At 41.3% G+C, this 13602-nt stretch overlaps 1 protein-coding gene across 6 annotated transcripts in view; it reads right to left on the reverse strand.

The window, feature by feature from the left end:
- Positions 1 to 13602, reverse strand: part of PKP4 (plakophilin 4) — a 53176-nt gene that overhangs the window by 27341 nt on the left and 12233 nt on the right. For 2 of the 6 annotated variants that reach the window (XM_042877650.1, XM_042877649.1), the window contains exons 3-4: positions 10315 to 10427; positions 1335 to 1369 (exon numbers count right to left, since the gene is read on the reverse strand). In XM_042877650.1, coding sequence (XP_042733584.1) covers positions 1335 to 1369; positions 10315 to 10427 — 148 coding nt within the window. Of the gene's footprint in view, positions 1 to 135; positions 175 to 1334; positions 1370 to 10314; positions 10428 to 13602 lie in introns of those variants that run through there. The other 4 variants (XM_042877652.1, XM_042877651.1, XM_042877654.1 and 1 more) reach the window with 4 other exon arrangements.

The raw sequence follows: 13602 nt of genomic DNA on the forward strand, positions 1-13602 counted from the left end.
GTGTCCAGCTAATGTCATTTCTGTTTCAAAATAGTGTTAGAAAAATACCCCCAAAGCACCACCCTGATTAGCAAAATTTGAATGCCATGGGAAGTAGGCTGTGACATTAGATTGAAAATAAAAAAGCTAATATACCTCATGTCAGCAGAGGTGATACCATGATGGCAACTGAAACTGTGCAAATAGAATTACACACAAGGTTTAAGAACTTAGTATCTATAAACAAAACAAACAATAAAAAGGGAAAGAAGATGGTTCAAGAGATGGATTTACCATGAATATGGATAATGGTCAATACATTTGAGTGAGCAAGCAGACAATTACGGTGCATTATTTTTTATGGTGTGTCGTGATGCAAAGTATTGGATAGTTCTTAAAACTGCATGCATCTTTATACAGGGCTCTGCACAGCATTAATACATCTTTAGTTAGTAACAAGCTATCTACAATTGCATTTGCATTTTTATTATATTCAACCAGTTTTGCTTAACATGACACTCTTTCAAGAATTTACAACTGAGTTAGGAAAACAGTGTCCAATGCAAAAAGCAGTTTGCAGGGAGCCAAGGTCCTATTCTGGTCCTGCTCTATGGTGTTGACAATGCTGATTTCTGCAGATACGTTCATCACTCTAAAGAAACCACCAGCTGGTCGAAGGTTGACTCTTCAATCATTAAATACTGCCCTGATCTGTGCGGATCAGATCGGATGGTTCTGACAGTTCCTTCAGATTATACACTTGGATGTCACTTGAAATCTACAGTCCTATCCACTTCCATGCAATATACTTAATAGTAGACTCAGAAGAACCATAAGAGTAATTTTTCATATTTTGGAAAGAGAGTTTGAGATATCCTGAGATACAGAAACAGAAAAAGAACTCTCAGAGAAACCTCTGCTCATTGGAGGATGTAGGTTAAGTAAGAATAGCCATACGAAGGAAAAACAGACTTCAGGCTTAAAGCACACACATTGTTCTCATGGTCCTTAAGGACTATGGGGAAGACTCAAAATTATTTTTGAGTTTATTGTGAAGGACACCAAACGTGTAAAGTTTCTGTTAGTATCATACAACACAAAAATCACAAAGGCACAAAAAGATGCAAGAAAAGCAGCTGCAACCACCCTTACTTAAGCTAAATAAGCTTTTGTAATAACAAAGGAACAAAAAAGCCCATGTGTGAAAAAATATATTAACGCTGCTTTAGAAAACATATCTGGAAAAGACACACAGCATTACTGCTAATGTTCAGAGCACATCAAAACAAGCAATAAATGCCAAGGAAATAAAGGGTTTGTGGCATAAGGCAAAACGTACGCATAGAAGATAATACCTGGTGATCTCCAAGGAAATGACTTCTCAGTAGAGCTGCGGAAAGAAAAAAAGTTATCACTAACAGAACCACATTTCTAGTCAGGATTTCTTTCTTTCTTTCTAAACCAAGTGTACCAAACTGTACAATAGCCAGCAGACAAAGTTTCAGTAACCAGCACAACTAAAACTGCAACTAAACCTCTGGGTATTGGCTTTCATTTTGAACTAACTGGGAGGAAGTCCATTGTAACTCACTGTCTGACAAATGACCAAAGAGTTTGGCCTTTCCATATGAGCAAAGCTAAGGGTGTGATGTACGCCTTATTAAGGCCCAATGGTGCAACCAATCCTATACAGCAGAAGTTCAGAATCGTGTGCTGGATTAGCAGTAAAACAACTTCCAAAAAGAGCATTCACTGCTGATGGCAGAGCCCAGCACAGAAGCTCAGGAATCACAACTCCAGAGCAGTCTGCATCGACGTGCAATGCATTCTGAATAAATGAGCAGAAATGGAACCCGCACATTTAGCTGTTGTTTTCCTTCCCAAGATCCTAGAGAGAATTTGATCCTTCACATATGGTAAAAAGCAAAGCCATCTGACACACCACAACACGCCTACCTCCAAGTACAAACAGATAACACATTTTTATGCGGTTTAGGTGGAACCTGCCTTGGGAAACAACTGCTTCCAGGATCCAGCAGGTGTTTATCAACTGTGTAAATCTCTACTTGTATTTTACAAATAATTATTTTACAGAGAACTATCTTAATCACTTTGATTCTTCTACAAAAGCACTCTCTCACATGCTGATATAGTATCAATGCACGACTATTTTTACAGACAAATGCTAAATTCATCCATTGGATACTTTTTTCTTTTTAAATAAAAAACGTTGCTCCCTCACTCTACATATTGATTATCAAACTTCGGGTGTTACACCATTTTGCAACGATTGCAAGGTAGTATTTTCCAAACAAAAAACTGTTTAGAAGAAAATATGAGCACCTCCATCAGACTTCATGATGTCTATGTATGAGCAGGCAACTGGGCTGTTGGATAAGATGCATCTATTTCTGCATTATTTGTTGTACTTTTCTACCAAAGCTACCAATTATAAACAATACTTGAGCACAGCAACTTCAACAATACTGGATAAGTACTTTGCACTATAAAAACAAAGAACATTCTCTGGAGACGATGCTGTTGTGAATGGAAGTGCTGAACGTGCAGTTAGGAGCTCCAGAACTCAGGTCCAGTGTCAGAATCACTAAACACAAAGATGAACAAATCCAACTCTGTGCCAATAGGGATAAGGAACAGATTCATACAAATATCATCCTGTGGGCATAATGAGGATAACTTACACAACCAACAACTACCTTCCCCAAAGTTCAGCACTGTGTCGATGTGAGCTGTGCTATCCCACCTGCTGATGCCCAGGGGAAGTGCTTTATTTACAGGGCTGTAAGCCTACTGCCTGGCCAGAGCTGCCAGTCAACACTTCGTGTCTGTTCACACAGAATGCTCTAGCTGTCCTTCATCTGCCATGTTAAATATCTACATCAGGAGCACACTCACAAGTAGTGTGAAGGTTTAAAGCTGTGTGTAACTAAATTCCTGGTAGAGGCAGATGAAAAAAAAAGTATATGTTGAAATCTATATACCATAATAAACGTTACTAGTAACGAGTAATCATCAAAATAAGCGTAATGAGATTCTGTATTTTTGATTCTTTTGTTGAAAGCACAAGTTCTCAGTAACATTTGAACTAAGGATACACTTTCAAGATGGTTTTTCAGCTCCAGCTTTTCTATCGGCACCTTCTTGCCTTCACCAACACGCCAGCACTGCACCCACTCTGCCGTACCACAGCCACCTCATGTCCCACGTGCAACCCAGCAGCGTGGCAAGAGCAAGTGGCACGAAGAGTTGCAGGGAGGGTTTTCAGCTGATAAAGGCAAGCCTCTCGTGCTCTCGGTAGGAATTTAGAAGGCCTTATCTGGAGCACTGCACCCAAACTTGGCCCCCAACTGGAAGGCGCTGCTATTCCAGGTTCAATCGTGAAGCTGGTGCTGACCACACCAGCCCTGCCCTGCACACAGCACTGCCTGCTGGAGCCACAGAGCACAGCCAGGACGCGGCCTCGGCCAGCCTCACCTCATTCAGCTAAATGGTGTGCAGGGGGCTGCTCACAGGAGAACAGCCCAGCTTCACAGCCCAGTCAGGACTGCAGAACACAGTAGGTGTTTACATATGCGGCTCAAGTCAATATTAATTCACTGCTCTTCAATTTATCAGCAGAGCAGCTCATCGGCAAACCACATTTTTACATATTTGAAAATTAGAAATCAAATTGTATAAAAAGCAAAATGCCTCCATTTCATGGGCATTCAAAGCTCTGACAGACCTCCAAAAATGCTTATCTGCTTCTGTGTGAGCAGAAAACAAACATACCACACCAGAGCTGTAACAAGAAAATTACCCTGTTATCTGTTTTTCTGGGTAAACAGAACATCAAAGCGAAGTTTCAAGAGAAGAAAAAGAAAACAAAACAGAATTAAGAAAACCTAAGAACAATGCAGTTCCTGAATTGCTCCAGTTATCAGAAAAGAAAAAAAAATGTAATTAAAAAAACCAAGAAACCACATCCATTCAACTAGAAGATGAAACAGAACACCACGGAAGGGCCGAGCGAATCCTCAGAACCACCTCAGAAGGAGATGGAGCAGCTTCCCAGCCACTGAGCTGCCCCTCAGCTGGGACTGACAGACGTGGTGCTTGAATGGCACTGACTGCTGGCAGGGCTGCTGCCGAATGGTAAAACACCCCCAGCCCTGCTGTAAGCAGCTGTTTTTCCAGTGCCACTTTTAAAGGAGCTGCAGACCATACTGAACATGCTGGATATTTGAGTTTCAGTTGTTACCCGAACCCAATTAGGAACACACACTGAAGTGTCTGTGACAGGAGCAGGCCAAGACAGCTTTTGGGAAAGACCGGCTGCCTCTTTAAGCTGCTCAAGCTGCGGTCAGAGCAGACAGTGAGCTGCAAGCCTATCAGATTGCTCCCACATTTCAAAGCCTCTGACAAAGCCTATGGCACAGTTATGTGTCTAGTCATGAGAAATTAAAAAAATCCGTGAGATTACAATAAGTTACTTGATATTTTAATGACAAAAATTATCTGTAGAAGAGTCCCAGGATTTCTTCTAGCTGCAGAGCTTAAGAACCTCTATGTAGAGTACTGAAATCTGGAGAAGATATTACCTTATTCAACACCCAAGAATAATTCAAGTGGATAACTGAATTTTATAGGCAAAGAAAGGAATCTTTTGACCATCTCATACACAACAGAGGTTTTATGTCCACCTTAACCACTAACAAAATGCCTACAAGCATGATTATTGTATTTTCATGCCCAGAACAACCTAAAAACCTGAAGTCCTATGTGTAGCAAGGAAGAAACTGCAGAAGTAGAAGGGAAGGACAGTGGCAATTTCTGGTACGTCAGCCCAATCAAAAAAGTAACTTGGAAGTAAGTTTCAAAGAAAACATGAAAAATCTTGAAAAATTGTTGATGCTGTTGCAAAAGCAAATGGTTCCATTCTTGTTATTCTTTCTACTTAGGAAACGGAATATAAGAAAAAATGGGTTCATTCCCTGAGACAGCTCTGAAGTAAGGGCATTTCAGAGGGTAATCAGTTGGTACCGACAGAGCAGGACACGGTGACATTGTTTTGCCAACAGGAGAACAAACAAGGCTAACAGTCCACTCTGATGTTTGGAAAACAATGTCACTATATCATTGCAGACCAAGGAGTTATAAAATAAAAAATTCTTATTTTTCCTATGCAATTATTTGTAATATAGAAGACAGAAACCCTACCGCTAGATAAAAGAGGATTTATAATACCCTAAGGAGAAGTACAAAGTCTGAGGAATGTGCTCAAAATGTGCCACGAAATCGGGGGAATCATACATGTAGGCAATTTCAAATAGATCCATCAAACACGTCAGGCTTCACGAAGGCCGTACCAACACGCACACAGCATCTGCACAGAGGGCCGTGCTCAGCAGTGAGCAATGCTGTCAGCACACGCCTGTTGCTGCACACCACTGAGTGCCCCAGGCTGGGGATCGGCGCCCAGCTGGAAGCGTGGCAGCAGCGCTGCTCCTGGGGGGCACAGGCTCCCAGCACGGCGTGACGGGGCACTGCCTGCAAGCAGAAAGCACCTGCTCTGCTGACTGCCTGACAGCATCCTGCCACTGCGTGAGAACCGACGTCTGAGCATGAAAGTGCAGTATGCAGTCTCACAGAAAATGATCAGTGTTCAATTAGAGGGCAAAACTACTGAATCACTTTGGAATATTTTCTACTATTGCAGAGAGCTCGCACTGTGCTTTAATCGGTATTGGAAAAAAGGGATTATATGTACAGAAAGCAGAGACATAAACCATCCTGATAGCTGTAAATACATTGTTTCACAGAAGTCAAAAGACATCAGGTAAGCACAGTGTTACTCACACGTGATTGATTTAGTTTACTTAGTACTTGAAGTGTTCGCTTCTGAGTTAAGCACACTGCCAAAAGGACTTGGATTCTTTAAATGACCAGGCCTAGTGTGCCTTTCACGGCACTTTTTTTCTTAAAGCATTCAAGGCAAGCTGCTATAATGAGCCTAATACTTTACAATTAAATTAATAACTATGAGCCTTTTGGTTTCACCACACAACTTTCAAAAGCTACACACGATAACTCATGAAAAGAGGGAGAGGAATTGACCCTGAGAGTCACACAGCAAAGTCCCACCTGAGAGGTCAGGCAATGCATTTTACAAAGAGAGTCTGACTTCTGCCCCTCGACACACACTGATATCTACCTGCATCAGCACGTACTCCAGCACACCTGGCAGCCCAGGACTGAGTCCGACTGAATCAGTAACGCTACAGACGGAAAGTTAGCTGCAGTGCTGTATTATATGGGAGGCTGAACATCCCAGTGGCTTCTTCAGAGAAACCTGTGCATGTTATAACACGACACAAAAAAAATAAGATGATAAAACTGAAACTTGGTATTGTTTTTCCCACTCTGTCATCTCCAATTTTGTAGCACATAATGCATTAAAAATGTTTAATACTTACATGCAACTCTAATCCCCATGTATTCCTTCAGTCTCTTAAGATGTTGTAAAACATATAGGATGGCATGAAATATCTTATAAAGGCTGAGCAAAATACCCATTTACAAATATGAGATGAAATCATTTTAACAGGCAAGTCATCTATAAGTACACAAAAATAAAAACATTTTTTAATTCAGGGCTGCAGATGATCTAATTCTTGCTTCTCTACCCATCACACTGCAGTTCCTTAGTACCTGCAGATCTGTTGCTTCTGTCAGCATTCATACCCCTCTTAAGAGAGTGAGACAGTCAGCTGTGCCTGTGTGAGGCTGGCTCCTAGAATGTAGCTATCTGGCAGGTAGGCAACAGGCTAACAAACCTAAACTGCAAACTACCGTTTGCTTCCCTTTGCTCACATGTGATAAAGCAACACATTGCTTAAGGACTAACACGGAACGAACCGTGCTTTTGCAACACCAGTCCTTCTGGGTGAGCTCCCAGGGTCTTACAGTCTCATCACTGGTGCCAACCTGCAGGGTGGCTGTAGGCATGGATGTGCAAATGGTGCCTACTTCTGCATGGAGTGTGCTCTGTCCTGTGGTGCTATACTTCCCCATTACCACAGCTGTTACAATGACTTCCACTGAGCTGGGACTCCTGCAACAGGCTGATGAGCTGGTTCAGAAGGATGACTTGACTGAAGTGTAGAACAGCTTAAAGCCCAAGCTGCAACAACCAAATGAGCTCAGAAGTACCCACGACTGGGGGACAGCATCTGTTTTGCAAGCTGCACTATCCCCAGGCCAACATAGTGTTGCAGGAATCCAGTTTAGAAGCAAGAACATCAGAGACGCTGCCACACAACTGAGGTGAACGCAGCCTCCAGTTGGATGTCTGACATGAAACGCTCCCAGCCGCTTTAACCGCATTAAAGAAGATTAAAGCACTATCTCTGAAACAAAGCGTTACTGATTTCCTCAGGGCAAGAAAAATCGAACAAATGGTAAAAACAAGGCAGCATACACACCTCTTATTTATTTATTTTTAGGTAAGAGCATGCTGGAAAATTCTCGGCTAGATGGAATATTGTTTTGCTGCGTAAGTGCTCAAATTCAGTGTGGGTCTTCGAGCAGGCTGTCAGCCATTCCCACTTGCTCTTTCAACTAAGCATTCGGTTTCCAAGCTTTCTTATGCCTCAGGTGCCCTCTTCGTATTTACTTGTCACCTTGTCAGCTAGCAAGATATTTACATCACTTAGTTTGAGGAAACACACCGATATTTTTTTTAGGATATAAATTTTGCCATTATATTTGCATCTGCTTTGAAACTCCTCCAAACTACTGTTTTACCTTAATTCTTTTGAACACTAAATTGATCAGAAGCAGCTGGTCATGAAAAAATTGAAGAATCTGATTCAAATATAGAATTTTTCTTTCTGGGACTAGATTCAGACGACATAAGACAATTTAAAAAAGGTAGAACAGCAGTCAGAATACAAGGGTGCTTGCAAAAATATATGTATATGAACATGCAGATATGCTTTTTTATATGAATATAATTCATCTTTATTTTAGAATGCCTATATTTTCTACAGTTATTAATAATATTTTATGGACCTGAAAACAAGTGCATGCAGAGCTTATCTAGACACTCAAGTGCACTCACACAAAAGTATATAATAAACCAATTTATGCACTAACATTTTCTCCCCCTAAATTCTTATCAACTTTTTCATATAAGTAGATATAGCTTAGCTATAAAGAAAGGAACTAAGAACTAATGATTGTATACCAAACCATAACAACCATCGTGGTAAGCGACAGAGGTATAGATCATAGAATTGCTTGAGTCAGAAGGGACCCTGAAGGACGTGTAGCCCAACTCCCTTGCACTGAATACACTGAACAGGGATGCCCACAGGTGGATCGGGAGCTCAGAGCCTGGCCCAGCCTGACTTTGAATGTCTGCAGGGATGGGGCACCCACCACCTCTCCGGGCAATCTGTGCCAAGGCCTCAGTGCACTTATTGTAAAAAACGTCTTCTTTGTATCCAATCCCAGTCTCCCTCCTTTCGTTTGAAGCCATTTCCCCTTGTCCTGTCACAGCAGACCCTGTTGAAGAGTCTGCCCCCTTCCTTGTTGCAGCCCTCTAGGTACTGCAGGCTGCTCTCAGCTCACCTCAGAGCCTTCCTTTCTCCGTGCTGAACAGCCCCAGCTCTCAGGCTGTCCTCGTAGGGATTTTTGTGGCCCGGCTCTGGACGCTCTCCAACAGCTCCATGTCTCTCCTGTACTGAGGACTCCACATCTGGATGCAGTGCTCCAGGTGAGGTCTCACAGCGCAGAGCAGGCGTGCAGGATCTCCTCCCTGACTGCTGGCCACGCTGCTTTTGATGCAGCCCAGGATCGGGTTGGCCTCCTGGGTCACGAGGGCACAGTGCTGGCTCATGTCTAGCTTTCCACCCACCGCCAGCCCCGGCTCCTTTTGGGCAGGGCTGCGCTCAATCCTTGCATTCCCCAGCTTGTATTGGTAGGGGCTGTTGTCTCAACTCAGGTGCAAGATCCTGCACTTGGATTTGTTGAACCTCATGAGGTTCACCTGGGGCCACTACTCAGGCCTGTCTAAGTCATACCCGTATGGTACTGAACTCTGTGTAGATATCAGTAATTGTACATAATTTTTAAAACTACACACACATCTCACTCATATTTATGTACTGCTCTTTGCTCTCCAAATCCTCTAGACTGGGACACAGAAAACATTTTCCCTTGTACACTACTCATTAAGATTCACTGAAATTGGACCTTCTGACATTCACAACTAATTAACAACAAAGGCTTTTTATTTTTTCTTCCATAAGAACTTTTTTTTTTTTTTTTTTAAATTAAGCTTTCAAAACAAAATCTGAACAATAACTAGCGCAAAGATGGACAAGCAGGAACGGCATAAAGCTGGAGTCTTGTCCAAAGAATATTTTTGAGTACTTTGAAGTTTCTCAAATAGAAACTTCATGCCAGGAACAATACTGTCAAATGAAACGTAAGCTAAGTGCTATGATCAAGTAAAACAGCCGTGTTGGATGGTGCAAGGGATTATTTATTTATTGCAAATAATCATGCCCACTTTCTTAAGGTTTTGTAGGAATAACTTTTCATTTGATTTGTGGAAATATTTGTTATGATCCCAGAAGGAAACACTATATAATGATACCTGAGTTTACTGCTGAAAGAATACAGAAACAAAGTTATCTAGAAAAAAATTACAGTATTCAGAGCAAATCTGCTATGCATATGTCAAAATGAAGCTCGCTGTATCTTGAAATGAGGTCTAAGTGCTTCATAAGAGAATGAAGTTTGCTAAGAAATTGGAAGTAAATAAATCAGCATACTCATTACAGCTGAAATATGAAACACTTTGCTAAAGTTACTGCCATCACACATTAGATTATTAGGCATGTTTCTCACTGCCAAAAGTACGCTAACAAGAACGTGACACACGGTATTTCCTGAACGGAAATGGAACAAGAGGAAGGATTTCAGAAGAGCTGGATGAAACCAGGTAACTAATTCAGGAAAAACAAACTGTCAGGATTACTGCATTGAACTAGCACTGTTAGTGCTAATATTTACAAGTCTACTGCATTTCTCTTTGGCTGAATCTTAAAAACAAATTTCAACATACTTAAAGAGAAATTAAAGCTTTACATTTATGTAATGAACGACTAGGTCTTTTTGAACTGTCTCATAACTCTTAAAAGCAAATCTGTGCTTTTGTACTTCAGATATTAATGGGAGGTGGGTTAGTGGAAATACATGGATACAGGACATAAGAGGCCCTTTAACTTATGGGATACATGAAAGTGAAGTCATTGGGACTTGTACCTTGTGCTGGCGATACTTGGTGATTCTGCTCCAAGCCTACATCTTTCTAGCTGATTAGCCACAATTTGCCTTTCCACTTCCAGTTCTCTGGTAAGTCTTTGAAATTGGAGTTCCTGAAATTTCAAAAGAAAAGCATTCTTGATGTTAAACAATGGGTATGGATTAGTTCTGAAAAATAATGAGTTTCATCACAGTCACGTTACTTCTTTGGAGTCTTCCTCAGTGGAACTACTAGAGGAAAGTGGGAATTTAATGGTTCTTTATATCAGTGATTCATGCAAACATTAATTATCTGCTACAAAAAGACACACGTTTAAGCATTTGTGGATTTTTTCCTTCCACAATTAAAATGTTTGGTATCTACTTATGCTGTCAGTTTAAGGACCTTGGTGCCTACAAAGTCTTCAGTTTTGTTTAAAACAGAGTCACACTGGAAAACACTGTATTCTATCCTTTTCACTTGCAAAACTTCAAATCCTAAGCTACATTACCTTCCGACTTCTTATTCAAAATTTCAAAGCCTGTTAGTTGAAATTGGTTGATGACAGAAATGTGCTATTCTGTTCAGCTTTTGTTGTATTTCTTGGTCAAAGGTACCAAAACTCAGCCTTCGTGAAAGCCAGAACAGTTTTATTTTGCAACATTGTGCTCCCAGAAAGACCTGGGAAATACAAGCAGCTGCTCAGAATCTTTTTGTGCTGATGAAACCAGGAAATACTGCTTTATAAACATGATACTCTGAAATCTATACTGCCATCAAGGGGTATTAGGGAAGCTTTACTCCACTGTTAGGGTTTGCTAATTACAGATAAGGATTCTATCAGAGCAACTCTTATTATTTTTCAAGTTCATATTCTCCATTCCCTGAACGTTACACGAACTGTTGAATGCTATTTAAAGTAGATGAACATCATTATTTTATACTTTGATAAATATTGAAAATTACTGAAATATGAAATACAAGTATTCCTTTAATTCTAAAAAGTGAATTACTAACAAGCTTTTCCTGATGAATGTGTATCACATAATTATATCACATATTAGTTGCTAGCCTTGCCACATCAGAGAAGTCACTTTCACTCATGGGTTACAGTTAATGCAAACAGTTCTTCCACACCTTACATCACACAGAACGAGCCTTAAACACTTTACTTTCCTCAGTGGTCCCTGAAGAACTCTCTACTTTTTGCAGTTTGTGCATCTGTTCAGTAAGATCAGGCATGGCTCAGCAATGCACCTATGGCTCCCATCTCCAGCCCCAGAGGCAAAGAGCTCAGAGCGCAGGAATTGATACCATGAAAGCAGGATCATCCTGCAGGACTCGGGATATGGTTTCTTCCGACCTCTGCAATGAGATTGCCTTCACGAAAGCTCCAAATATCAGGTTAATTAGCACCGATTTCTTCAGGAAGCCACCTGCAGGCTATGCTGCTCAACACGATGAGCTAAAGAAAAAGAAATCTCCTTCCAAAGGTGTGACTTGAGTGCTGGGCAACAAACAGGCTGGTTAAAGATACACCGTGGAACTGAGTGCCCCCCCCAGCAGGAACACATCGCTGCAGGCTGTTTCAAGCGCTTCTTAAAGCTCAGCAACCAAAGTGAACGAACACATCCCCACACTGTAAATACTGGCTGGCAGAGCTCATTGCCTCCAGCACGCAGAGCTCACCCACTGCTGCCACGAGACACGGCATCGCTCACAGAACAAGACCGCACTTAGCTGCTGCTCTGCTACGGCAATTGCAGCAGAGCAGTGCACTCCCTTGAATCATCAGACTGGACTGGCATCCTCACGGACTTGACACGCCTGCCCTCCCCTAATCAAATATTAATGGAGGAATACCTGAACATTCCTAAAAACCGTTAAAAATGTTACACAAGAAAACACTGAGATGGATTTCAGGGAGCCTGAAAACTGCAGTCATACAGTACAACATACTGCCGAGCTGAAAGCAGAGGTCTGACTGGATGGCAGTGGTCAAACCCAACTTCAGGTCTCTACTGGAAGCAAAAATTTAACTTGCTTTGTTAATCAGGGTGACATTTCGGAACCTTGACATAGCTTCAGGTTGTTTTAGGCTCAGATAAACAAAATTACCTGTTAAAAAAACCAAACACCTGGCTTTCCCTAAACCCAGGCATACAATCTTCTTCCATGTCACAAAGCATCCTGATTTCAAAATAGTTCCGTACTTACAGAAAAAAAATCATTTACCTTTCCCTGAAAACAATTACAAAACCACGGGGGCTAAGGGAAGCAGATGCACCCTAACCTGGGATTTTATTAAAATCCTCTTCTGAACAGAACTCTAAAGCAAAGTCCTTGTAATCCCATGACCTGATGCAAAAAGTAGCATAAACATGACAACATGTGGACCACAGCAAATCTTACTGGGAAGGAAGATGCACTACCAGGAAGTTCATACAATGTGCAATGGCACTGAATAGCACAGACCCAGTCTTCAGAGTCTGATCCCAGGCCTCAGCCTGCTGCCCCTCCATGCGATACCAAAGAGGGACACATGCAGCCTGTCAGCTCTTGGGGCAGCCTGAGTTTTGGAGAGGAAACATAAAAGAGCGTATTAAACAAAAAAGTCAAAGGAATTTATACGTGACAACGTACTGTCCAGTTCTAATATAGATGAAACATACCTCACAGCCAATTCACCAACCCATCATTAATTAGTTAGTGGAAAATGCCCAGATTTACAATAAATGTAAATCCTGTGCTTCCAATGAAGTAACAAAGTTTACATTGAAACAATGGATGCTGACATCCGTCTCTTCTTTACTTCAGCATTTGTGACTGTAGTTGTTAGGTCTAAAGGACCTAAAGGAACCAGGGCTGTTTCATATCATTTGCATTGCCCCTACTCTTAAGCTTGATTAACCACCATTTATCCTTCATTTTGGACCTCAAAGTCAGTTCCATAAGAATAAATAAGAAGAATACACAAAACCAAAAAGCTTTTATAATTGTTGTTTTAAATGCAGGTCATATGCTGATAACAACAAACTTGGGAGAAGGGGCAAATAGCACTCTAAAAGAACACCTACCACTAATGTGTGCCTATCAGGTAATACACTATTTGTATTTGCAGGAAACTATTTGGATTTGTTTCTCTAGCCAGCTGCTCTGAAAGGAGTGGGATGTGCAGGATGCTCCATAGAGTGCGACACAAGGCCGCTGGCCGAGACCAACATCAGAATCAACTAATTTTTATAGCACTGGCTTGCAACAAGATGACAGGAGTCAAGTAACATAAAGAGTATGCTTGTTTTTGTTTG

Source organism: Lagopus leucura, unplaced genomic scaffold (assembly GCF_019238085.1).
Source record: "Lagopus leucura isolate 7727_CA_CO unplaced genomic scaffold, USGS_WTPT01 Super-Scaffold_100019, whole genome shotgun sequence".
Lineage (NCBI taxonomy): Eukaryota > Metazoa > Chordata > Aves > Galliformes > Phasianidae > Lagopus > Lagopus leucura.